The sequence below is a fragment of the Heteronotia binoei genome, chromosome 11, assembly GCF_032191835.1.
Source record: "Heteronotia binoei isolate CCM8104 ecotype False Entrance Well chromosome 11, APGP_CSIRO_Hbin_v1, whole genome shotgun sequence".
Taxonomy (NCBI): domain Eukaryota; kingdom Metazoa; phylum Chordata; class Lepidosauria; order Squamata; family Gekkonidae; genus Heteronotia; species Heteronotia binoei.
The window spans coordinates 7,252,641-7,280,352 of NC_083233.1; the positions used below are offsets into that span (position 1 = coordinate 7,252,641).

General features: G+C 45.6%; 1 protein-coding gene across 1 annotated transcript; it reads left to right on the forward strand.

Annotated features, from left to right (window-relative positions):
- The first annotated feature begins 1,495 nt into the window (after positions 1-1,495).
- NEXMIF (neurite extension and migration factor) lies at positions 1,496-21,836 on the forward strand. Its single transcript, XM_060249445.1, has 3 exons — positions 1,496-1,627; positions 16,597-20,890; positions 21,553-21,836. Exons 1-3 carry the CDS (start codon positions 1,552-1,554, stop codon positions 21,752-21,754), a joined length of 4,572 nt encoding a protein of 1,523 aa, XP_060105428.1. The 5' UTR covers positions 1,496-1,551; the 3' UTR covers positions 21,755-21,836.
- Positions 21,837-27,712: the final 5,876 nt, after the last annotated feature.

Genomic DNA, 27,712 nt, shown 5'->3' on the forward strand with positions numbered 1-27,712 from the left:
TCTGAGCAGGAGAACCCCCGCCCGGCCTGGGAATTTGGCAGCCCTGCATCCTACCTGCGTCATAGACCAGAATCTGAATTTCAAGAAAAATGGAATGTATTTTTTTGCATCTATTGATCAAAATCAGGTCGAAAAAGCTTTAAAGGCTAAAATAAGAATAAAACGATAGTCCGAAAGGATTAGGAGACAGAACTGAGTAGCATATGTTCAAAATCAAAGAATTCAGGTTTTCACGGCTGGTAACATCATTAGGGTTTGTAGAATCTTTCGGGATCAAGTGCCGTGTTCTACTGGAGAAAGTTCAGTACTGGGCTGAAATAGCAGCTCTCCAGCAGCCCTGGCCTCACTCAATGCACAGCAGCCAAGAAGGTCAGAGCGCCTGCTCCGGCTGCAACGCCACTGAGGATGTTCTCCGCAGCTGAGAACGAAACGTCTGGAAGGAAAACTTTCTCCAGTAGAACACGGCACTTGATCCCGAAAGATTATACAAACCCTAATTATGTTCAAAATGTTTGTGTTAACATCAGAAACGCCAGAACTGTCAAGACTGCTAGGAATGTAACTATTTCTATGTAGTCCAGATCAAAATCAAAAGTACGTCAGTAACTTGCACTTAATGTAAAAATCCGTTCAGCAAATTTATAGATAGAAAAACGTTATCAGTTACAATGTATGAAATAATACTGATGACTTATCTCACTTATTGATTTTTATGTTTTTGTTAGCCAAAATATCATTGTTTCTATATAAATGAACCGTTGTGGTATTTCCTTCTTATCCTACCTTTAGTCTGTGTTTGTTTTCTATGCTTGTTTTCCGTTGGTTTCTATGACATAAAATATATATTTTTAAAAATAAAATCCAGATTCTCCTGCCCCACAGAGCTTTCATGCTTTACTGTGATCTTTCTCAAAATGTCTCAGCAAGGCCATTTTGGGAAAGATGGGAGAAAAGCTGGCTAAACTCCAGAAGGTTCACAAATGCACCACAGTGGTGTGCAAAAACAGGGGGGGAAAACTACTTCCCAACAACATCAAACCAAGGGTGCATCATGATCTATGTCGGGGTGGCCAACGGTAGCTCTCCAGATGTTTTTTTGCCTACAACTCTGATCAGCCCCAGCCAGCTGGCTGGGGCTGATGGGAGTTGTAGGCAAAAAAAAATCTGGAGAGCTACCGTTGGCCACCCCTGACCTATGTGGAAAAGATCTCAGTTACCATTAGGCACTTTTCTTGTTTCCCTTCCCTATTTGGTCCATCAAATGCTGCCTGAAAGCACCCTGGATGTGAACGCTGATCACCCTGATCTGTACCATTTGTGAGGAGGACTAGATCCATGTGGTTGCAGATCATCAAGATGGGAGGTTATTTTGTTATTACATTTCTGTCTCCCTGACTGAGGTTACTGAACGTTAAATGATTTCTTTCATTCACAGAGCTGTGAGCTGTTTTCGATTGTAGCCAATTGTGGGTGTTTTTTGTTTTTTTGCTAATATGCAGGCAAGCCAGTAGCAGCAGCGGAGAATGGAGTGAACGACTTGAGGTTAAATTGATGGATGACCAAGAAGATAAGGATTGTGCCTCAGAAGACCAAGAACCAATCCTGATTAATGGGGTGAAAGAGGCTGGTAAGCAGCTTTAATTACCAGACGGGATCCAGTGCCATCTGCAAGCCAGTTGATTTGCCTGGGCCCTGATCTTCAGTTCAAAAGGAAAATTCATGTGCGTAGCCATGTTTGTCTGAAGCAACAGAACAAAGTTTGGGTCCAGTTACACCTTTAAGACCAACAGAGTTTAATTCTGGGAATAAGCAAGAACTGAGGGCGTTTTCGCACTGACCTTACTCGGGAGCGACGTCCCTCTTCACCGCACAGCGTCTGTCCGGATTTCGCACTAATTGCTCCGCAGAACCCGGAAGAGCCACAAAGTCCCGCAGCTTTTGCGTCGCAAATGTAAATTGGCCAAAAAACAGTTTACCTTTGCGACGCAAAAGCCGCGGGACTTTGAGGCTCTTCCGGGTTCTGCGGAGCAATTAGCGCGAAATCCGCGCAGACGCTGCGCGGTGAAGAGGGACGTCGCTCCCGAGTAAGGTCAGTGCGAAAACGCTCTGAGTGACTTAGCACGAGGAGTGAAAGAAGAACCCAATATCTCTGCTAAGCCAGAATTCCACTTTGTTGGTCTTAAAGGTGCCACTGGGCTCAGTTCAAAACTGAAGCAAGTGGATTCATGCTCAGCTCAAAAGGGGGCAAACTGGATTCGCACTCATTAGGGTTGCCAAGTCCAGTTTAAGAAATATCTGGGGACTTTGGGGGTGGAACCAGGAGACTTTGGGGGTGGAGCCAGGAGACATTGGGGGCAGAGCCAAGAGCAAGGGTGTGACAAGCATAATTGAACTTCAAGGGAGTTCTGGCCATCACATTTAAAGGGACTGCACAAATTTTTAAATGCATTCCTTCCATAGGAAATAATGAAGGATAGGGGCACCTTCTTTTGGGGCTCATAGAATTGGACCCCCTGATCCAATCTTTTTGAAACTTGGTAGGTATTTTGGGGAGAGGCACTAGATGCTATACTGAAAATTTGGTGCCTCTATCTCAAAAAACAGCCCCCCCCAGAGCCCCTGATACCCGTGGTTCAATTTCCCATCATTCCCTATGGGAATCGTTCATGGAGGGGCATAATGGCTCTGGGGGCGGGGCTTCCCCCGCCAGCCAGCTGTCTGGGGGAGGGGGGAAGCCTGTAAAACCGGGGGATCCCCCTCTGGGACCTGGGGATTGGGAAGCCTAGCACTCATAGAAATCAGTATCTCTCACAAATGCACGGTAACTTGGCATTGCTACAACACAGCTTGGTATTCAGAGCATTTCACGCGCATGATCTTGTTGTAATCGTTACAAGGCAGGTCGCTGTTATTTTATGCATACTGCAAATAGCCTCCACCACCTCTCGCTATTCCAGCTGATCCCCCAGGGTCAGAGGAAATGGCCACTTTGGAAGGGGTGCTCTAGGGCATTATAAACCCCTCCTCAACCCCTGCTGTCCTCAGGCTCCACCCCTAAAATCTCCAAGCATTTCTCACCCCAGAGCTGGTAGTCTTAACTGCAGCAAGGGGGCCCTGGGCAGAAGGAAGTGGCTTGCCTTGGGTGGAATTCCAGTCCTTGCTCAGTCAAGTGCCAGTGTGATTGGGAGAGGGAGGGGTGTTTATCTCCACCCTTCCAGTTGCTGTAGCCTTCCTGGGAGGAGGGAAAAACGAACAAATATCTCCCGGCAAAGTAATGAAAATGAGAGGGGGGAGAGAGTGATTGGGGGAAAGAAGAGAGAAGGAAAGGAGACATTGGGGGGATTTAGTCTTGGATCTCATGCCCTACATCTGTTTGGGCACATATACCAACATGCTGTACCATCAGGGTTGCCAATCTCCAGGTTGGGCCTGGGGATCTCTCAGAATTACAACTGATTTCTAGACAACAGAGATCATTTTCCCTGTAGAAAACGGTTGCTTTGCAGAGTGGACTTCATGCTATTGTATCCCTCCTGAACTCCCTCCTCTTCTTCAAAGGCTCCATCTCTAAATCTCCAGGAATTTCCCTAACGAGAGTTGGCAACCCTGTACACCAGGTTGCTAGAAAGCTTAGATATGTGAATTTCTGGTTTCTAGCCTATGATTTAACTTTGGTTCTTGCCAAGATTTGAGTCTCAGTGACAAAGGTGGGCTCCAAATGAAGCAAATAAATAAAAGAGAGCGAGGGGGGTGGGATAGATGAGCCTTTTATGAAGAGTGCTGGGCATTTCACTCTGGATGTTTTGCCCAGATGCGCTCAGAGGAATCATTGGGATTCCCTTCTGTTGGTTTTTTTATTTTATTTTCTGCTTAGCCTACTTATCAGTAATTAGATTGGCTATTAGGTAATGGTCAGCTATAGCACAACCAGGTTGCTCCCTGAGACCCAGTGTGGTGTAACGGTTAAGGACAGCAGACTCTTCCGTGGAGAGCCAGGTTTGTTTCCCGACTCCTCCTCCACATGAAGCCAGCCTGGTGACCTTGGGGCAGTCACAGTTCTCACAGAGCTCTCTCAGCCCCACCTGCCTCATAAGGTGTCTTTTGTGGGGAGAGAAAAGGAAGGGGATCGTAGGCTGCTTTGGGACTCCTTCAGGTAGTAGGAAAATGGGAAATAAAAACCAACTTCTGCCCCTACTCCTCAGAAACCCGCCTTAGCATTGTGTCGCGGCTTAGGGAAGTGGTCTTCACTCCAACGTGGTCCTCACTCCATACTAGCTATTCCCATCAGCCAAAAGAGCCACCTGACCACTGTATGTCTTGCAGTGCCACCTCAGACACAATCAAACAACACAACTATACTGTAACCCTTTTTCATTATCAGAGTGTTCAGCCATTAGCTGTGAAGCGTTTGTGGGCTTTTTTGTGGACAAAGTGTTATCACTCTGCCAAGATCTCCCAGCCAACACTGACACATTGAACCTGACCCGGAAACTGCAGCTAGTGCAGAATGCGGTTGTTTGCTTGCTGATGGCAACCTCCGTACAGGTGTGCGTTCAGCCAGTGCTACGCCAGTTGCACTGGGTGCCAATTGAGTATCAGATCCAGTTCAAGGTTATAGTACTAGGGGGAGGGACGGTGGCTCAGTGGTAGAGCCTCTGCTTGGGAAGCAGAAGGTCCCAGGTTCAATCCCTGGCATCTCCAAAAAAGGGTCCAGGCAAATAGGTGTGAGAAACCTCAGCTTGAGACCCTGGAGAGCCATGAATGGGGCTGTGGCTCAGTGGTAGAGCATCTGCTTGGGAAGCAGAAGGTCCCAGGTTCAATACCCAGCATCTCCAAAAAAAGGGTCCAGGCAAATAGGTGTGAAAAACCTCAGCTTGAGACCCTGGAGAGCCGCTGCCAGTCTGAGAAGACAATACTGACTTTGATGGACCAAAGGTCTGATTCAGTATAAGGCAGCTTCATATGTTCATATGTACTGACCTTTAAAGCCCTATGTGACCAGGGACCAGTGTACCTGTGGGACCATCTCTCCCCATATGTGCCTTGGAGAGCCTTCCATTGCGCAGGGCAACATCTACTGGTAGTCCCTGACCTGAAAGACATCCTTTTAGCCTCGACCACGGCCGGGGCCTTTTCTGTCCTGGCCCCAGCCTGGTGGAACATGCTTCCATCTGAAATCAGGGCTCTGTGGGACTTACTACAGTTCCACGGGGCCTGCAAAAATGGAGCTGTTCCACCAGGCCTTTGGCTGAGGCAAGGAACGTTTAACCATCTCGGCCTCCCCTGCCCACAGCAGTCTATTAGCTGACATCCTGCAGGAGGCTCTGTGGACTGCCCTGGAGTTGTTATTCGTGTTTTTCGCTGCCATCAAGTTTCCGTTAGTTGCAATTCTGATTTTTAGATTGTATGTTTATTTTATTGATTTTATATGTTGTGAGCTGCCCTGAGCCCCCTCATGGAATAGTGTGGGATATAAGTTTAAATAAATATATGCAGTATGTAAACTGGAGGCCCCTTGGTCATCTTTGGATTTTGTGTTTGACAGCTTCAGCCAACTCTCCCGGGTCAGTTTTGACAAGATCCTGAGTGCTGTTAGACCAGCCACATGCCCCTTAGTCCTGTGTTCCTCAGGGCTAGTGGAAGCTGGTGGTGAGGGAATACCTCTGATAGACATTATCAACCTGCCCCTGGATTTGGGGTCTACTCAGAGAGATTAAAAGAGGCTGTGGTTGTACCGCTCTTAAGCCATCTCTGGATCCTATGCCAATTACCACCCAGTCTCGAACCTCATTCTGGGAAAGGTAGCTGAGAAAGCAGTGGCAGAACAGTTCCAGAATTTCCTGGACACCTCGGCATTTGACCCACTCCAGGCCATGGGGCAGAGATGGCACTGGTGGCCCTCACAGACAATCGCTGCAAGCAGCTGGATTGAGGCAGGTTGACACTACTGCTTGATCTTACAGCGACATTCTTCTAATCCACCACCTCACCAACGTAGGAATTTGTGGCATAGTCTTGAAGTGGCTTACCTCTTTTCTCCAATGATGGGGACAGAGGGTGGCACTAGGGGAGAGTGTGTCAACTAGGCATCCTTTACTATGTTGGGTGCCTCAGGGAGCAACGCTCTCTCCAATGTTGTCCGTCTAGATGAGCCATCTTGCCCAACTGGTACATGTCAGCGTCGAGGCATTGAAGTTTCAAAGATGAATAGACTTAGCTTTGTTTAAAACAAAGTTTCTATTTATTGAATACAGCAATACTACTCACTACACAAGGTCATTGATACTACTAGCAAGGTGGGCACAGGCATAGGCATTTATTGGCATACATCAAAGCATGGGGGCTTTAAATCACTTCTCATAATAAAACTGGGGCCTTTGCTGAAAGTTACAGGCCAGTCAGTCTGACTTCAATACCGGGAAAGTTGGTAGAAACCATTATCAAGGACAGAATGAGTAGGCACATTGATGAACACAGGTTATTGAGGAAGACTCAGCATGGGTTCTGTAAGGGAAGATCTTGCCTCACTAACCTGTTACATTTCTTTGAGGGGGTAAACAAACTTGTGGACAAAGGAGACCCGATAGATGTTGTTTACCTTGACTTCCAGAAAGCTTTTGATAAAGTTCCTCATCAAAGGCTCCTTAGAAAGCTTGAGAGTCATGGAGTAAAAGGACAGGTCCTCTTGTGGATCAAAAACTGGCTGAGTAATAGGAAGCAGAGAGTGAGTATAAATGGGCAGTCTTCGCAGTGGAGGACGGTAAGCAGTGGGGTGCCGCAGGGCTCGGTACTGGGTCCCATGCTCTTTAACTTGTTCATAAATGATTTAGAGTTGGGAGTGAGCAGTGAAGTGGCCAAATTTGCGGATGACACTAAATTGTTCAGGGTGGTGAGAACCAGAGAGGATTGTGAGGAACTCCAAAGGGATCTGTTGAGGCTGGGTGAGTGGGCGTCAACGTGGCAGATGCGGTTCAATGTGGCCAAGTGCAAAGTAATGCACATTGGGGCCAAGAATCCCAGCTACAAATACAAGTTGATGGGGTGTGAACTGGCAGAGACTGACCAAGAGAGAGATCTTGGGGTCGTGGTAGATAATTCACTGAAAATGTCAAGGCAGTGTGCGTTTGCAATAAAAAAGGCCAACGCCATGCTGGGAATTATTAGGAAGGGAATTGAAAACAAATCAGCCAGTATCATAATGCCCCTGTATAAATCGATGGTGCGGTCTCATTTGGAGTACTGTGTGCAGTTCTGGTCGCCGCACCTCAAAAAGGATATTATAGCATTGGAGAAAGTTCAGAAAAGGGCAACTAGAATGATTAAAGGGCTGGAACACCTTCCCTATGAAGAAAGGTTGAAACGCTTTGGGCTCTTTAGCTTGGAGAAACGTCGACTGAGGGGTGACATGATAGAGGTTTACAAGATAATGCATGGGATGGAGAAAGTAGAGAAAGAAGTACTTTTCTCCCTTTCTCACAATACGAGAACTCGTGGGCATTCGATGAAATTGCTGAGCAGACAGGTTAAAACGGATAAAAGGAAGTACTTCTTCACCCAAAGGGTGATTAACATGTGGAATTCACTGCCACAGGAGGTGGTGGCGGCCACAAGCATGGCCACCTTCAAGAGGGGGTTAGATAAAAATATGGAGCAGAGGTCCATCAGTGGCTATTAGCCACAGTGTGTATGTGTGTGTGTGTGTGTGTGTATATATATATATATATATATATATATATATATATATATATATATATATATTTGGCCGCTGTGTGACACAGAATGTTGGACTGGATGGGCCATTGGCCTGATCTAACATGGCTTCTCTTATGTTCTTATGTAACCAGTTCCCATATCTGTTATCTCTCCACATACACAGCCTGTCTCTCCTCCCCTGCTGTGGCCTTGCTCGTCCCGGCCAGATGCCTGGGAACTGACTAGATGTTTTTTTATTTCAAAGACCTTTTGGCACCTTCATCACCCCTCCCGTCCACCCCTCACATTCTTCTGTAACACTGGGGTTAGTAAAGCAGGGACTTGCAGGGTTAGTTCACAGAAAATAAACACTTCAGGTAATAAAGCAAACTTCAAGGCATACAAGCTGACAGTACAGAGTTTTGAGCTGGGGTGTCACTGGTAGGCTGATGACACCCAGCTTTATCTGTTGACGGACAGGCTGCCGGACACCACCCCTCCAAATTTGACTGAGGGACTGGAGGCCATGGTGGGATGGTTGAAACAGAGTTGGCTGAGGTTGAATCGCGCCAAGATGGAGATTCTCTGGTTGATGCTGGGATTCAGTTTTGGGGTTCCAGTTCACAGCTGTTGATGGTGTGCCCCTAATACCAGCACCAGCTGTTAGGAGCCTGGGTATGGTTCTGGATGCCTCCCCATCAATGGAGGCCCAGATCACAAATGTTGCCAGACTACTGTCCTTCCAGCTATACTAGGTCAGGTAACTGACTCCCTACCTCTCACACCCCAACCAAGCCACAATAATCCATGCAACAGCCACCTCCGGATTAAACTAATTTGCTCTAAGTGGTTCCATGAAAAAAGCCCACAGGAAAAAGCTCACAGGAAAAACCCATGGTCATAAATGCTCACAGGAAAAAAGCCCACATGGAAAAATACCATGTAAGGCACCATAGATATTAATAATTGTGGATAGCCATTCATCCCCATTTATTGAAGATGAAGATATTGGATTTATATCCTGCCCTCCACTCCGAAGAGTCTCAGAGCGGCTCACAATCTCCTTTACCTTCCTCCCCCACAACAGACACCCTGTGAGGTGGGTGGGGCTGGAGAGGGCTCTCACAGCAGCTGCCCTTTCAAGGGCAACCTCTGCCAGAGCTATGGCTGACCCAAGGCCATTCCAGCAGGTGCAAGTGGAGGAGTGGGGAATCAAACCCGGCTCTCCCAGATAAGAGTCCGCACACTTAACCACTACACCAAACTGGCTCTCCTAACTGGCTTTATGAGAATGAACAGGTATTACCTATATTTTATGTTGTTATTTAGGATTAAAATATGTCATATTCATGTGCTCAAACCATCCGTGCCATCTTAAATAATTAATGTTAATTTATTGGCTTAATTGTTTTAACTATTCTGATGTTTAATTGTTGATTTTACTGTTTTAGCATGTTGGAATCCATCCTGAGCCCTTATGGGAAAGGACAGACTATAAATGTACAAAATAAATAAATTAATAATAATAATAATAATAATAATAATAATAAATATGCAACAATTTGCATTGTGATTTTATCAAGTGTAATTAAATAATAATTTTGCTATGTTATTAGTGTATTCATTACTATACAAAAACGGCCTGTATGAAGAGGGCTTTAATACTCTTGAGCAGGCCTGGCCAAACTTGTTTAACTTAAGACCCACAAAGAATAAACATCAGATGTCTGAGAGCCGCAAGACAGGAACATCAAATGTTTGAGAGCCACAAGACAGAGAGGGAGGAAAGTAAATAGGAGCAGGGAGGGAGGGAGAAGTGGAAAGAAAGCAATTTTAACTTTAAATGCATTCTCCAAGCTCCCAGCTAGCTTGGCTTGGAGAAGTGATTAAAAGAGACAAAGGCCTTCTCTAAGCTGGCCAACAGGGCAGTGGGAACTTCAAGAGCCACACAATATATGTGGAAGAGTCACATGTGATTCCCGAGCCACAGTTTGGCCACCCCTGCTCTTGAGTGTAAGGGTTTGGAAAGGAAAATACAGGAAATAAAAGTGATCATTTTGTTATCAGTGAATTTTTTAAAGAAGCAAATGAGTTATGCAAATATGCTAATGAGCTCCGGCACCTCTTCTTCTATGAAATGACTCCTGGGTATTACCTCTATTTTATGTTGTTATTTTAGGAAGCCTGGCTCAGAAAAGCCACACCAGCGCCCTGCCCAAAAATGAGGCCTGGTGATACCTATTCATTCTCATAAATGGAGGTGAATAGTGATCCACAATTATAAATATCTGTGGTGGTTTACATGGTATTTTTCCATGTGGGCTTATATCCATGTGGCCTTTTTTCCATGTGGGCTTTTTTCCTGTGAGCATTTATGGCCATGGTTCTTTTTCTGTGAGCTTTTTCCTCTGGGCTTTTTTCTAGTTACCCCTCTACATAGGACTACCCTTGAGACTGACCCAGAAACTTCAACTGGTCCAGAATGTGGCAGCATAAGAACATAAGAGAAGCCATGCTGGATCAGGCCAATGGCCCATCCAGTCCACACAGTGGCCAAAAAGACCAGGTGCCATCAGAAGGTCCATCAGTGGGGCCCTCACCCTGCCCCCCCCTCCAAGCACCTAGCATTCAGAGCATCACTGCCCCAGACAAAAAATTCCAACAATACACTGTGGCTAATAGCCATTGATGGACTTCTGCTCCATATGTTTATCCTATTCGCTCCTGAAGCTAGCTATGCTTGCATCAGCCGCCACCTCCTGTGGTAGTGAATTCCATGTGTTAATCAGCCTTTGAGTGAAGAAGTACTTCCTTTTATCCATTCTAACCTGACTGCTCAGCAATTTAATTGAGTGCCCACGAGTTCTCGTTTTGTGAGAAAGGGTGAAAAGTACTTCTTTCTCTGCCTTCTCTATCCCATGCATAATCTTGTAAACCTCTATCATGTCACCCCTCAGTCAACGTTTCTCCAAGCTAAAGAGCCCCAAGCGTTTTAACCTTTCTTCATAGGGAAAATGTTCCAACCTATTAATAATTCCGGTTGCCCTTTTCTGGACATTTTCCAATGTTATAATATCTTTTTTGAGGTGCGGTGACCAGAATTGTACACAGTATTCCAAATGAGACCGCACCATCGATTTATACAGGGGCATCATGATACTGGCTGATTTGTTTTCAATTCCCTTCCTAATAATTCCCAGCATGGCGTTGGCCTTTTTTATTGCAGACGAACACTGTCTTGACATTTTCAGTGAGTTATCTACCACGACCCCAAGATCTCTCTCTTGGTCAGTCTCCTCCAGTTCACACCCCATCAACTTGTATTTATAGTTAGGGTTAGGCCCCAATGGGGATTACCTTGCACTTGGCTACGTTGAACCTCATTTGCCACGTTGATGCCCACTCACCCAACCTTGACAGATCCCTTTGGAGTGCCTCACAATCCTCTCTGGTTCTCACCACCCTAAACTTTTCTCCCTTTGTGTCATCCACAAACTTAGCAACCTCACTGCTTACTACCAACTCCAAATCATTAATGAACAAGTTTAAAAGCATTTATACTCACTCTGTTTCCTATTAATTAGCCAGTTTTTGATCCACAAGAGGACCTGTCCTTTTACTCCATGACTCTCGTGCTTACTAAGGAGCCTTTGATGAGGAACTTTATCAAAAGCTTTCTGGAAGTCAAGGTAAACAGCATCTATTGGGACCCCTTTGTCCACATGTTTGTTCACCCCCTCAAAGAACTCTTAACAGGTTAGTGAGACAAGCACCGATTTTCCACTCACTCGCCGCTCTCACATTCCTTTTCTCAGCGGGGCTTCCTTCTGATATCACACTATCTGCCCTGTGGCTACAAGTAATATCAGCATTTTTGCACAGCAGACAGAAACCTCTAAAAACCAGTTTCTGTTTGCTTCACCAATGTTACTTGCAGCCTCGGGGCAAATAGTGTGAAAATGGAAGGAAGCCCCGCTGAGAAGAAGAACCTGAGAGAGGCGTAAGATTTGCAGAAAATTGGTGAAGATCTTCCTTTACAGAATCCATGCTGAGACTTTCTCAGTAACTTTTGTTCATCAACATGGCTACTAATTCTTTCTTTAATAGTGGTTTCCACCAACTTTCCTGGCATTGAAGTCAGACTAACTGGCCTGTAATTTCCCGGATCTCCTCTGGAACGCTTTTTAAAAACAGGGGTGACATCTGCTACCTTCCAGTCCTCAGGAACGGAGGCAGATTTCAATGAAAGACTACATATTTTTGTCAGGAGATCCACAAGTTCACCTTTGAGTTCTTTCAGAACTCTTGGAATTATGCCATCTGGGCCTGGTGACTTATCAGTTTTTAATTTGTCTATCAGTATGTCATAGGACCTCCTCTCTCATCACCTCAATCTCAGGTCTTCCAACACCCCTCCTGAAATCAGCGGTTCTGGAGTGGGCAAACACTTCTCATCTACCATAATGAAGATGAAGGCAAAAAATGCATTCAGCTTCTCAGCCATTTCCCTATCCTTCTTCAGTAATCCTTTTACCCCTTGGTCATCCAGGGATCCCACTGCCTCCCTGACTGGTTTCCTGCTTCTAGTGTATTTGAAGAAATGTTTATTGTTGGTCTATGGTTTTTTTGCAATATGTTCCTCGTAGTCCCTTTTTGCCTGCCTGATCACAGTCTTGCATTTTCTTTTCCACAGCCTGTGTTCCCTTTTATTAACGTCACTCGGACTAGCTTTCCACTGCTTAAAGGAATCCTTCTTACCTTTTACAGCTTCCATTACTTTGTTTGTTAACCATTCAGGCTTTTTAAAAATACCTTTCCTGACTTGTGGTTGTGTTGGTCTTTTGGGGCAACTCCCTATTTATACAAATGGTGAAATCAACAACATTATGGTCACTGATCCCAAGCGGTGCAATCACTTTTACATCTCTCATCAGGTCTTGGGCATTACTTAGGACCAAGTCCAGGATCACCTCACCGCTGGTAGGTTCTGTGACCTTCTGCTCCGTAGCAGTTATCGAGAGTGTCTAGAAACTTTTCTTTCTCCCAAGGAACACATATTGACCCAATATGTTAAAATCACCTGTTACGACACAGTTTTTACATTTCGCTGCTATCTAATTTCTTTCATCATTCTATAATCATCCTCTTATCTTTTGATCTGGTGGGCGATAACAAACTCCCAGAGTTAAGCTTCCTTTTGGGCCCACTATTTTGACCCAAAGCATTTCTAGAAGTGAATCTAATTCTCTTACCTTCTCAGTCTGACTGGACTGTATACTGTCTCTGACATACAGAGCCACCCCACCTCCGACCCTTCCAGCATGGGTCCTTTAGGGAACCCTGCCAATAGCACAGATTCAATGTGTGCTGTGCAAGGTGTACAGGCTCCAGGTGGAGTACTGAGTCAAGTTCAGGGTTTTCGTATTAACCTTTAAGGCTGGGACTCTCGTATCTTTGGGACTGCCTCCCCTGGTATACCCCCTGAAGACAACTGCATTCTGCAGACAAGAACTTAGTGGTGATCCCCGGCCCGAGAGATATCTGGCTGTCCTCGATCAGAGCCAGGGTGTTCTCGACCCTGGCTCCAACAAATGTGTTTTGTTGTTGTACACTGCCCTGAGCCGTTTTCTACAGGGAGGGTGGTCAAGAAGTTTAATTTAACAAATGTATAAATAAATATAATTTCTGGTCACGTAGGGGTTTTTCTTTCTACTTCTGTGGAAGCTTCTCCAACCTTTATGGAGTGAGGAGAAAGGTTTGCCAGCAGCGGAGAGATCGTGGCTCAGTCGTAGGGCATCCAAGTTCAATCCCCAGCATCTCCAGATAAAAGTGTCAGGTAGCAGATGATGGGAAAGAACTCTACTTGAGACATAGAAGAGATGCTGCCAGTATGAGTAGACAGTACTGACCTTGATGGACCGAAGATGTAATACAATATAAGGCAGCTTCATGTGTTGTTTGTCCATTAGGAGTTATGACCAGGGGTCATTTCATAGAAAAAGAGGTGCCGGAGCTCATTAGCACAACTCATTTGCATATGCCACACACACCCTGACATCACCGGAAGGGTAACTAAATTATATCAGCTCAGCACCTCCCTTAAAATGCTTCTTGAGTTATAATTGTCATAATAAAACCTTACTCCCCACATACTTTTTAAATTACTTTTTCCTATGTAGCCACAGTGGCATGAGGAAGATTTCAGTCTGTCTGCTTGATATGGTTTGGTTATTTTCCTTTTTTTTTTTTGTGGGGAGAAATAATAGAAAGTTTGTCAAATATTAGAGTTCAGCAAAATTCTCACAGGGGGGTTGAAGAATGGAGCCCAGAAGCAAGTATTGGCTGGGGGGGAGGGGGGAAGAAAGAGCACAATCAAATTTGGAGGTTCCAGAGTTGCGCTCCTGTGAACTCCTGCCCAAAATGAGACCTGTAAGCTTTGAAGTTCTTCAGGGTGGATGCTAAAAAAAATGCCTGTGTTAAAAGTTCTCTACAAGTTTTACTGTAGTTCTGTAGGAGAAAAGTAGTTAGAACCTCTCTGTGACATTTTCAGTTTGCAAGGGATATATTTTATGAGTTAGCATGCAACAGCCTCAGACATAGAACTCCAGCATCTCCACAGCTTTGATATAATCATCATGGGGAAGTTGCATTGTGTTTTACATATTAACCTTGGGCTTTTACATATTGACCTTGGGCTCACAAGAATAATGAATAGTTTCAGCCATGTTGCTCTGTAGCAGCTGAACAAAATTCAACTCAAGGAAATACTGAGATGAAGATGATATTGGGTTTATACCCCACCCTTTACTCTGAATCTCAGAGTCTCAGAGTGGCTTACAATCTTTTTTATACCTTCCTCCCCCACAACAGACACCATGTGAGGTAGGTGGGGCTGAGAGAGTTATGGCTGATCCAAGGCCATCCCAGCAGCTGCAAGTGAGGAGTGGGGAATCAGACCTGGTTCTCCCAGATAAGAGTCCATGCACTTAACCACTACACCAAACTGGTTCTTGTCCCATCTTCCATGAAAGAAGGCATTTCTTTAAAAACTGGAAATTTGATTCCAGAAGCAACTTAAAGATCAGCAAAATTCCCCAGAGTGTCTGACAGAGGGAGCGGTGACTCACTCTTTTGTGCAACATGAAGCAGGTACCAAACCGGGCCACAGAGTATCACTGACATAGAATTTGTGAATTCCTGCTAGCTACAAACCAATCATCTGCCTGTTAACCATCCACCTCGCTAGTTACAGAGGAAAATAATTACATATTTTAATGTCATATTACTTCAGGATTTATATTCAATACTAAAAAATGCCTCTGTATATCTATACTATCTATACTAAAAATAGATAGATGATAGATAGATAGATAGATAGATAGATAGATAGATAGATAGATAGATAGATAGATAGATAGATAGATAGATAGATACCCTGTTTCCCTGAAAATAAGACCTATCCAAAAAATAAGCCCTAGCAGGATTTCTATGCATTTATTAAATATAAGCCCTACCCCGATAATAAGACCTAGTGATGGGCATCGCAAAAAATTCAGGATGGAATTCCGGGTCTGGAGAGTTATGACAATGTTCCAGAAGATGACTTAACTGTATTTGAATAAATGTTGATTGTTGTAGCATACGTAATAAAAAATAAGACATCCCCTGAAAATAAGCCCTCGTGTGTCTTCTTGAGAAAAAACAAATATAAGACAGTGTCTTATTTTCGGGGAAACACGGTAGACAGACAGACAGACAGACAGACAGACAGACAGACAGACAGACAGACAGACAGACAGACAGATAGATAGATAGATAGATAGATAGATAGATAGATAGATAGATAGATAGATAACATTTTCATATTAAACTATCAGTGTTGTTTCATGGAAACATCAGAAAGCACATCAGAGAGTAAACTGCCTCACATACCAGATTACAAAGGTGAATTTCAGAAGTGTGATTTTAGGCTGTCTGCGAGTGTAGACCCATGATGTTTGCGGGGAGGGGGATTCCCTCTCCCACCCTTTCTTGCTGGGCCCAGTGTGGCTCCCAGACTACATGGGAATGACTCCTGGGTTGCATGGGGGCCACCAGCTCCAGCACAACTCCCAGGCTGTGATCACAACTGCTGGAGGTCGTTTGCGCAGAAAATGCTATTTTACTTTGGGGGAAATTTAAATTTTTTGACCATTTCAGATATTTCTGCAAACTTGGAGGGGTCACCAAAGTTTGCAGAAGAATTTGTTTAGTGCAGGTGTGGCCCTGATCCGCAGATTTAGGTATCTGCAGATGGGAAATAGTATATAGAAATTTAAAAGTTTTTGGTTGCCCCGAAGTGGATTTTTACTGTAGTGCACGCTCACCAAGGAGGGGAAGGATTTATTAATATTTTTAATCAGTTGATGTGCTTGGAAATTAAATTTTAAACTAATTCTGGGGTTGTTTTTATTAAAATTCCTCTCTACAGTGACCCAGTTTGAGGTCAGTTTGACATGCAAATATGAATTTAGAGCATGTTTTAAAATAAATATCAAATAGGGATTATTGTTTTCACTATTTGTGTGCCCTGAACTTGCAAGCATTTTTATTTCTCAGGATTTTTTCCACCCAATAAATTAAATGCATCAGTACTGTAGTTAGGGTTGCCAGTAGGCAATACTGGCTTAATGGGTTGTTATTTACCCCCATTGCCTGAAAACTGCCCATTTTCACACATAGTGGGGCAGGACATCTTTCCTCCAGGAAACTGGCAACCCTAACTGTGGTATTAGTGAGAGATGCTGTTGCTGTTTTTCCACATGAGGTGGGTAAGAATTGTTTGCAACAGGGATGGATTCATGTCCAAATCCCCACCATTTGAGTGTCATGTTCTTTCTTTCTCCACCCCCTGCTTCCTTCTAGAATCACGTGGCCTGGATGGCGAGGAGAAAGCTGCAGACGCTGCCCTTCCCTTCCCAGCCCTGACCACAGCAGTCCTGAAAGAAAGCCACGTGTGCCATCGAGCCCAGCCGGCCCCGACTTCCAAGAAGCCCTGCTGGCTGAGCCCTCCTTCACCCCTGAGACTGGTTGATGTGCCTGACCACATTTCGGATGACTCCTCCTCCGTGCATGCCATTTCCCTGACGTCTTGCGCGACGAAGGGCTTGAGCTCCTGGTCCCTACCAGGAGAGTGTGAAAAGGCTCTGCTCACCATCATGGAGCCCGGAAGCATGTCAGCTCTCACCGGGGACTGCTTGATGCAGCCGAGCCGGACCTGCCTGGGCTGCTTCATTGAATCCAAGGACAGCATTGACACAGAGCCGGGAATAAGCCTGAAAGTGGGTGACATAAATAGGGACTATGACACCTGCTCTGTCTCCGATATCGGGATCCATTGCATGAGCACGGGAGACGGCATGAGATACGGGGATCAGCTGCTTTCAGACCAGCTTCTAAGCTTCCCTCTGCATAAATCAAGGGCAGCAGACAAAAGAGACGCGGAGAAATCTGACAGTGATTCTGAGGACCCCACGCAAAAGAATTATTATGAGGGGCTGCTGTTAGACAAGTGTAACGGAGAGGAGCCGTTGTTAACAAATCCCAACCAGGAATGGGGCTATTTTGAATCTTTCATTAGCGAAAGCAAAATTGAGCTGCTCGACCTTTGCTCCAAAAATGAGCTCTCTGTAAATCTGTTTTCCGAAGAAGATGTGGATAATTACATGTTTGATGATGATGACTCAACCTTGGGAAGTGACGTCTGCTCCTTAAAGATTCGCTATGAGTCCTTCCAGGATAACATGAGGGAAAAGACGGGCACCCTGCAAGAGGACACTCAGTTCAACTTCTTCCCAAGTGTCTTCAGCGGATGCCCAAAAAGGGAGGGCAGAGCTGCCCCGAAGAGAGGCCCTCGAGGGCACACTGACCCTTCCCAGTTCAAATCTGAGGAGAGCGTCACTTGGGGGGAAGGAGAAGCAGACAGAGAGGAGGAGGAGGAAGAGGAGGAAGAGGAGGGTGAGAAAGTTGCCTTAAACAAATCTTTCACCAGTACAGAAGTAGTGCAGTACGTAGGTCCCAAAAGAAACTTCTTGGAACTGGTGAACTCTACAGAAGACTCTGGGGAATTCAGTGACGACAGCACCTGCACGGATTCTTCCTTTGACGTACTTAGTGATCTTAAGGACTGTAACAAATATCTTCCCCGAGACCACTCTAGTTCCTTCATTCAACAGAACTATGGCCTGCGGGCAAAAAGGAAAGTAAGATACAGTGACGATTACCTGTATGATGTAGATAGCATTGAGAGTGAGAAAATTGTGGATAAAAAGGAGTGGACCCCGGATGGACCAAAGGAGGAAGATGATGACGAGTGGTGCCCAAAGAAGAGGCGAAAAGTTTCTCGCAAGGAGCCCCCAGTAATCATTAAGTATATCATCATCAACCGGTTTAAAGGGGAGAAGCACATGCTGGTGAAGCTAAGTAAAGTGGACGCCAGCGAGACCACGGTTACCCTCAGCGAGGAATTGCTGAGCAAGTACGCAAAGCTGGCCCCCTTGAAAAGCTTTTGGCAGGAGAAGTGGCAGAGCCGGCTGAACTTTCTCCGATCGGCTCTCTTTCACAAACAGAACTTCTATCTCAATGGCTCTGAGATCTCCTTCCTGCCCCACCCGCGCAAGCGGAAATGCAAGCTAGCCAACCGGCACAGGATCCAGAGAATCAAAGCCATCGAGCAGCCGGTGAGCAAGCCGGGCTCTTGCTCATCCGATCTCAAGCAGCTCAGCGGCAGGACTGAAGGTGACAATTCGGGCCTGAAAGCGATGCAGGCTGTGGCCATCACCACACCCAGCTGTGCAAATGGGCTGCATCTTCGTGAGGTTGCCAGCCTCACGTCGCCCAAGTGCAAACTGCAGGACAGGGAGTTCAAAGGACCAGAGAGGAAAGTGCTGCGCAGAATGAAATTCAAAAGCGAAGCCCGGTTGAGATGCAAGCGCATCAAAGCAGCTGCCGGTCTGGCAGAGGCCTCCCCGGCACTGGAGAACCAGGAGCCAGCCGCTAGTTTAACGGATGAAAGTGTTCCTTGTTCTGCAGACGGCTCTTGCCTTTCAGAGCGCCGGGAGGAGAAGGTTGCTAAAAATTCCTCTTTCCTACCCACCACCTGCTCTTCAGACAAGCCGGCTCCATCTGCTAATATCGCTGCCAACGTGCCCCTTATCCCTGGAGGGTATCTGCAAACACTGTTAGACGCCTCTGATTTGTCAGGCAATGCCGCTATCACCTATTTCAGCCCCCAGCCCCCCGAGCAGCAGCAGGATCCGCTCCCTGGCGTGGTTCAGACAGAAAAACCCTTCTGCGCTCTGCAGCCCACCCAGAGTTGTGTCCTGTCCCCACCCTCCGAGTCAGAGTTGCAGCAGTCGCCCAGCCATTTGGAAATGGAGCAGAGCGACTTCAGCACCATGTGGCCAGCTGGCAAAAGAGCCGGTGGCAGCAGCAGTCAGAAATTTGTCAGTGAGGTGCAAGAGGCGTCTGCACCGTCGAGGGCGGAGTTTGGCAGCTGTCAGGGCGCAGACAACCTCCCGCCTGCTGGATATAGTCAGGTCAGCCTGAGCAGTGGCAAATCACTATACCAAAAAAAGTACCTGCCAGAGAGCCAGCAGTCTCAGTCAGAGGATTCTTATCAGTCATGCCATTTTAACAACAGGGAGGGGCCTTTCCACTTCCAGCGAGGCACACTCAGCACAGACGATGGGAGGCTAGTTAGTTTTGATTCCGTGGGCTCGCTGTCAGTCAGTTCGAGCAATTACAGTTCTCTAAGTTTAAAGTCTTGCGAAAAGGATGGGGAAGATGATATTGCTGATGACTTCTTGGCCCACTGCAGTCCCAAACTAGTGATTCAGCAAAGCATAGATGAAATAACCCCTTTGAAAGAGTCCACAGACCTTTTAGATATCTCAAACTTCACGCCAGACAAGTTCCGCCAGTCGTCGCTTTCAGAAATGTCTCCCCCAGACACCCCTAATCTTTCCCCACAGATAACTGGGTCGGAATCGAAGCCCTTGGGGAATATGAAATGTTTCCCAGATAGCTCTCAAATGGCGCTGAACAGTCCCGAGAAGGTCAAGTGGAACTGCGGGGTTCTGCAGACCCCGGATCAGACGGAGAATGGATTCACTTTAAATAATCATCAATTTCAGTTCCATATGTTCAATGATGAGGATTCTGTCAGCCTTCTTGAGAAAAGCCCATGCTTGTCAACATTTAATGAGCCATCTGGCCAAATTAGCACCAACAGCAAAGTGTCAAAATCAAAGCGGAAAAGTTCATCAAATAAAAATGTGGGTGCAAACCAAAGCCCTTCCCAGAAAAACACTCGGAAAAAATCACCCAAAGCCAACAAAGGCGCTGAGAAGCCACAAGGCAAAAACCCTAGACAGTCTCCCAAATCTACTAGGAAAGGGAAGAATGCAGCCAGTGAAAAGGCTGCTGGGAGCAGGACAGCTGCTCTGTTGAGCAATGCTGCCTCAGCCACAAAGGCCTTGGTGGAGTCCCTTCAGCACTGTAGCCCAGCTTTGGGGAAGGCAGGGAAGCATAACGGCCTGCCTGGGGAATGGGCCCTGGGGAAAGACAACAGTGCAGGCTGGTCCGATGCTGGCCTAGGAAATGCAAACAGCCTTCTGGATGACGATCAAAGGGAATTTGAGGAGCCATCCAATATTTTATCCAACATTGCATCTGGGATGGCAGACGTTCAGAGATTCATGATGGCCTCCATTGAACCCTTGTGGGGCCCTGTCGGCCATAACAACGTCTCTGATTTATTCCGGTCCCCCGAATCCAACAGCCTAAAATTGAAAACTCTTAAGATTTTGGCCGGAACGTCACAAGAGTCCAAGAAAAAGGCGAACAGCAATTCTCCTGCAACGGGAAAGGGTCACAAATCGGGTAACAAGGGCCTGGGCAAAGCTGGCAGCCGAGCAGCATCCTGTGATCCTGGTCGCCTGAACTGTCCCGCGTACAGCACAGACATCCCCTCGCCCTTTTTTGATAAAAGCTACAGTCACCTGAGCACTTTAGCCAAAAACGAGCCTACCCATAAAAAGCTGTACCGGCATAAATCGACTTCTAAGTCACTACGGGATGAGAACTGTAAAGTGAAGCGAACAGACCGAGATCAGGCCCTTAAGGACCCATCTGTGACAGCTTCATTTGAGAAACTGAGGTAATGCTGCACCACACTGGCTGGAATGCACCCTTAATTTCCCTACTACCTGCTAAGCCCACTCTTCCTCATTTTCTCCTTCCTGTGAAAGAAAAAGTTGCATGAGAGAGAGACTCCCCTTTTACAGCTCCTTTTTTCTGTTGTTGTTGTTGTCGATGTTTCTTGCTTTGTTTCCAAAATGCATGAAAATACTTATTACTTGCAAGCTACCTAAAAGAATGACCAATATTTTTTTTTTTTTCTGGCTTGGCTGGGGTTAAAAACAAACTAACCAAGGCTACTCTTTTCTTGCTGTCTGGCTTTTTTCGGTTTTTAATTTATTTTTTTAAGGGTTGAATCATGTGCTCTTTTTTAATGGTTTCCAAAAAGGAGAGACTTTTTTTGAACGTTTTGTAAAAAAAAAAAACACAAAAAAGGTTATGCATCAAAAAAAAAAAAAAAAGCCAAGATACCCATCCAGAAAGAGTCTTTAGTTTGCAAAATGAAAACTCGGTGGTGGTGGAGAAGGAGGAGAGCCGTGAGGCAGCCTTGCGTGCTTTCTAGCTCCCTCTGCTGTTTGTATCCTAACCCTGCACCATAAAGCTTCTTCACCTCTATCCCAGTTAGAGTGTACCTGACTCCACACAAACTAAGATGGCATAAAATGTTTGATTTTTCTGCAGGGAAACAGACTACATTCTTCTTAAAGCAGAAACAACAGTTTTGGTTTTACCTGTGTTTGAAGACGAGACACCTTTTTCTAGAAAGACGTTTAATGCGTGTTTGGGGTTTGTGTTTGTTTTTTATTTCCCTCTTTCTTTTCTTTCTTTTTTCCTTCCTCGGTCAAAAAAAAGAAAAAAAGCAACCAATACTAATGCCTTGTAATACGTCTGAAGTGTTTAAGTGCTGAAATCAAAAGTTTGAAATTGTGGGACTTTTCTTATTTGAAAGCAAATCTGACATGGTATTTCCCTGTGCGTCAAAAGTCATACTGTTGTACAGTTGCTTATGCACTATTACCCACAACCACTACGAAATCTGTGCCAAACTCTGAAGAATTGTTGTGCTGTACATATTTTTACATCTCTATCAAAAATAGGTTGTGTTTCCTGCAGCTATTTTGCCTTTTGATTTATTATAAACATTCCAGTGATATTATTATATTGACGCCCCCTTGGAAAGCAACCGTTATGGAAAACAATGTTAATCGTGTACTTAGTACAATGTACCAAAAGTTTTATGGACAAGACTAAATGTGTGCCAAATTTACTTACCTCATTTCATGGATTTTGCCCTGTGGTTTTAGCTCAAACAGAATTGCAGTGGGGGGCATGGGGGGGCACATGGTACTTTAAAATGGAAACTGGGGGCTTGTCGTGCCCTCTGGATAGGGAAAGAAGAGCCTTGATGGGAGACCAGCTTCATCGTAGGAGAGAACTGATTTGTTGAAGGATTTCAGAGGACAAAAATCACTCAAGGTAAGTTTACTGAAAACTTGTGCATCTCTGCATTTCATGCAGAGGATTTTTCTGTCCCCTGTTTTATTTGAAGCAAAACATGTAGGTGAAGAGAATGTCAAGAGCAAAGTGATGTCACTAACACTTTTGTATCTCAGTTGTCTATATTTTATAATATAACCTGGGGTAACTTCTCCAAAATCAGAACAAATTCCATGCGTTATGGTAGGCTTTTATTTCAAAGTGTCTTTACCAAGTTTATGTTTCTTCTGGCTCTCACAAGCAAAACTTCACTGTTTTCTTTTAACCTTTGCAATGACAACATTGTTTGAAGGTTTGTGTAAAAAAAAGAGAGTTTTAAACAATTATTACTTTGTATGTTAACTGCCTGCATTGTACAAAAGGAAGTGGAAATCTTGATGATGTCAGCAACTTGGGGCCAGATTAAAAAAAAAAAATCAGCGATAAATGTGGACTCCTGAGTTAAATATAATTTCTGGAAAGTCTTATTTATAACCCTGCCCCTAACCTCCCTCCAAAAGAACAAAATCTTCCCTTGGTTTTTCTCGTGTATCTGACCGCTTGTGCATACTGCTGCTGATTTACTATGAAAACTTGCTATGCAAGGGATGTATCAGCTGGGGAACTTCCTGGAAGAAAGGAAGTGCAGGTGAGGATCTGCTGCAATAGGAAAGGGGGAAGGGAATCTTGGGAGCCGCTGGATGGAGGAGTCTCTTCCTCCTCATAGCAAAGCATCATAAAGGGCTTTAGCTGACTTCAGCTGAGGCCCGTTTTTGTTACATTCAGTGGGATGTAACTGTGAATAACTAACTTTTGCTGGAGTGTTTATAAATGCATGTTTACATTACTCCATCGGGCAGATCAGACAGTTTCTCCATTCAGCCTGTGACAGAACAGAAAACGGGTGTTTAAAAATGTCGTTATTAAAATTGGGGGAACCCAACAGGAAGCTGTGAGGAATGAAAGAGCTTTTTCAGCCTTTTCTGAATCGTGTGCAGTCTTTGGGGTGGATTGAATCTTTTGTCTTCATTCCGACCCCCGCCCCCACCCTCCCACCCTTCTTGCTGCCAACGCAGCTGTGCTAAGACTTGAACTGTGAGGCTGCTTAGAAGTGGCTCTGGAATCAGTGGTGGTGGAAGCTGCACCTGGCCTTTGGCAACTGCGTAGGGTTTTCAAGGCAAGAGATCTCCAGATATGATTGGCCACTGCCTGCCTCTGCAGAGCAACACTGAACTTCCTTGGTGGTCTCCTACCCAAGCACTAATCGGGGCTGACCCTTCTTAGCTTCTGAGATCTGATGTGATTGGGCTAGCCTGAATGCAGTGCGCCAGTAGATTTGCAGCCGGAAGAAGGGAACCAGGATGACTCCAAGTAACTTGTAGCGTTAGCTGGTAATTTGGCTCTCTGTGGGACTCGCTTTCCCAGGGGCTCCTTGTTGGAGGGGGGACAGCGCTCTGGAAGGAACCCTTTGAGCAGGCTGTGCTCCTTGTGGAGACAGCGAGGCTCCCTAAAGGCCTGTCCAAGACAACACCTCCTTTGCATGCCAGATGGCCTCCTTGTCATATCTCTGAGACAGTCTTGCAAGGGATGCATTTGTCTTGGAGAGCTAGTTTGGTGTAGTGGTTAAGTGTGCAGACTCTTATCTGGGAGAACCGGGTTTGATTCCCCACTCCTCCACTTGCACCTGCTAGCATGGTTTTGGGTCAGCCATAGCTCTGGCAGAGGTTGTCCTTGAAAGGGCAGCTGCTGGGAGAGCTCTCTTCAGCCCCACCCACCTCACAGGGTGTCTGTTGTGGGGGAGGAAAGGAAAGGAGATTGTGAGCCGCTCTGAGACTCTTCAGAGTGGAGGGCGGGATATAAATCCAATATCTTCTTCTTCTTCTTCTTCACTGCCTTGCTAGCCTTCCAGCCGAGGATGCTGTGGCAGGAACTAAGGGGCATTTATTCAGAGTAGAAAGCTGGCCACAGCTGCAGCAGCCTCTCCTGTGCTGCTTTCAGATTTCCCTGTGCATTTGCCAGTATTCCTGCTTGATTTGCTCTTTCCAGCAGCTTTGCCTCCTCCTCTGCTCCTCCTGACCACTGCAGCCCTTCAGAGCTGATGCTCTTCCTAATGAACAGAGCTGGATTTATGGACAAGCTGAGTCAGCTACAGTGTAGGTCCTCGGTTTATGAGGAAGTAAATACAAAACAATTACAGAAGATTGCTGAATTGCCATTTTGGAGATCGTTTCAGAGGGTAGCCATGTTGGTCTGCAGTAGAAGAGCTAGATTTGAGCCCAGGGGCACTTTAGACAGCAGCAAACTTACCTGGGTAGGTGCTTTCAAGGAGCAAAACTCCCTTTGCCAGATACCATTTTGGGAAACAGTGCTTTGGAGGCCTCCTGACAAAGTTGAAGGCCCTGCCTTTCTCTGCCCAGCCAGTGCAGGGTGGGCAAGGCGATCGGTGGGCTGAACACTTCAACTCACTTGTAGGCACATGGCGAGACTGAGATTTGGCACCTACTTGAAAACCCACGACTGAGCCAGATGGTGGCGAGTCCCAGTCTGACGATGTGCCTGCAACGTGTTGTAGCATGCCAATAACCAACCCTCTTGCAACCCATCTCTGAACCCAGTTCTGGCCCACCGTGGTCACTTCCTGACTATAGATTGCCACAGTGTGGAGGCCGCCTTGAATCCCTGCAAGGGGCAGTTGTAATACAGGATCAGCCTCCAATGCAACCTGCGGGCTAGACAGCCACAGCCTCCTGCATTCCGTATAGATGGATGGAGACGATACAGCTGGGGTTTGCCTGCACTGCTTTCGTTTTGGCATCCGGAGCGGAGAGGGAGGAGAGGCATTTTTCCTGGCTGCTAATTAAGAATGCCTCGTTTGCTGCTCCTGTGGAGCCAGAGCAGACCCGGCTGTCCTCCGTGGCCTCTTCCTGCATTTCTTTTAGCCCATCTCACACATTCACTAGAGCCCTACATAAGGCATGTTGTACTAAAACCTGCAGCAATATTTACTGTGTTTCTTATATGTGCAATAGGACGTACATACAGCGATATATAGCGACAACTACTTTATTGAGTCTTGCAAAGCCTGCATTTAATGCAGCTCCCCACCCCTGCCCTGCTCAGCCTCGACGCTGCCTCCTTCCGATAAGCTGCTTCTCATGCATCCGTCTGCTGCTTTATTTTCTTTCTCTCGGACTCCTTTCTTGGACTCAAAACTGGGAGTCATTCTGAATGAAAGGCTGGTTCTTCTTCTGCATTTCATCCACCCCAGTGATGCTGCTTGTGCCACAGGGTAGGGGGAAGGAACCTCATCCAGACCTTTAGAACTGAGCTTTTCATTCGCCCTGTTGTTGTGCACCTCTCTTACTGCTACCTCAATAAAGCATTGTCATAAGCACCTTTCCATGCTCCTGCATTTGCCAAAAACCTCATTCTTGCCTTTGCCCTTCCTTGGCTTGATGGAATGCTCTGGTGTGATTGCTTCTCTTCCCCCCCACCCACCATGTTCCAGAGGGTCTGGGCCACTCTCTCTGGGCCCCAGAGCTTGCCTCAGGACTTTTCCACCACCTTCCTTCCAGGCTTGACCATGAAGCTCTTAAGCCTCTGAGCTCCACACGCCTCCTCCAGAGGCCTGTCCCTGCATGCCATGCCCCACCCTCTCTTCCGCTTTTGGGTTTCCTCACTCTTCCTCTCTTTTTGTTGTATGTTGCCCCATCTCCTGGTGTAGCTGGCTTCATTGGCCCATATGCTGATTCCGTCCCTCCAGAGTTCTCAGCTGTGCCCGTGTCTCCGCTCTATAAGTTGTTTGACGGGCATTTTTAAACCTTGTGTAATGTTTTGGCTGAATCTGTGACTTGCGTAGCCTTAGTTAATCCTGATATGATACCAATGAGGCTGTGCAAGAATTGCAGTTCCAGCATGTCTTCTAATCGCTTGGTATAACCACAGTGAAGTAGGGTTGTGGTAGGAGAAACAGAAGTGAACAAGAATGCAACTCAGGTCCTGTGTCTGCAAGCAATTGTTTTGTCCAAATGAGGCTGTTTTGTAGGATTCTAGCCCAGTCAGGCATTGGCCAAAAAAATGTTATTGGCTAGAGACAGAAAATGGGTTTCAGAGTAGATGAAAGTGGGGTTGGGGGGGGGGGAATCCTTGCTGGTGTAATTTCTTCTGTCATATTGTCACCTACCATCAAATAAGTTTTGAGATTTTTTTGAAGCAATACAAGAAACTGTAAAATCTGTTTTCCAGAGGCAACAGATGGATGAGACTGTTCTTTCCATTGCCCCAAACAAAACAAAAGCCCCACTGTAATCTGTGTCCTGATTCTAGGATCATGGTTGTGTCTTAAGGTACTTTTTGTGCATGGGTTCTGATAGCCGCAGAAAGAATAGCTGATGCATCTCCGTTATGAAGGTACATACCGTTTCCCTTCTTGCACAGGGACCCTCCTTTGCCCAGTAACCACTTTTGAGCATTGTGAAGGGGAAACTATGAACTCTGCATGGGTGATGCCATGTGGGGTGGTTTGCATTTGTGTATCTGGAGCAAAATTCAAAAAGGTAGTCTAGGGTGATAGTTTCAGAGGACAACTAGATTTGACTCCAGTAGCACTTTGGAGACCAACAAGATTGTCGGGATATGAGTTTTCATGAGTAATAAACAATTTTATTAGTAACATATGGTAGTAAAACTATCTCTACAACTTATAAAAACTTAAAGTAAAAGAAAAAACTTTCTACCCCATATCTTACTTTTCCCCCTCCCCTCCCCCCGTTACTTGACCCCCGCCAGTGTTATTTACTTAAAGGAAACAAATATTAAAGGTACACTTAACTATTAAAGAAAGAAAAAAACAACCAACAGTTATATTCTTATTTTAAAAACCTTAATCATTATCAAAGATTATCCAATGTCCTTTTATTTTCCACTCTTTTTCTACGTATCTTCTGAATTTCTTCCACTCCAACTTAAAAAGTTCCAAATCATAGTCTCTTAATTTTCTTGTTAATTTGTCCATTTCACTCCATGACATAACTTTTGTAACTTTTTACAAAAGGGATATGAGTTTTCAAAAGTGGAGCTCATACCCCAAAAACCTTGTTGTTCTCTACAGTGCTGCTGGACTCGAATTGAGCTTTGTTCCAGGATGCCGCTGCAGGGTCATGATCCTTCATGGCTTAATAAGGCCATAAGAAGGCTGATGCCGGAATTTTGACACGTTGGTATTCGTGCCTGCAGCTATCAGGAACATGAGCACAAGTTGTAGGAAACCTTTTCACAGGTCGCCTCACGGAGCGGAAAGAGGCAACGCTTAGTGAGAGCCGCAGGTTGTCTGGGACGGGCTTGACTTCTCCTGCACTATGAACAC

Excerpts from the sequence above, each read along its gene's own strand:
- NEXMIF (XM_060249445.1), top strand. The coding sequence starts at position 1,552 with ATGGATGACCAAGAAGATAAGGATTGTGCCTCAGAAGACCAAGAACCA. Across the intron at positions 1,628-16,596 it reads TAATGGGGTGAAAGAGGCTG|AATCACGTGGCCTGGATGGC; the intron begins GTAAGCAGCTTT and ends GCTTCCTTCTAG. Across the intron at positions 20,891-21,552 it reads GCTTCATTTGAGAAACTGAG|GGAAACAGACTACATTCTTC; the intron begins GTAATGCTGCAC and ends ATTTTTCTGCAG.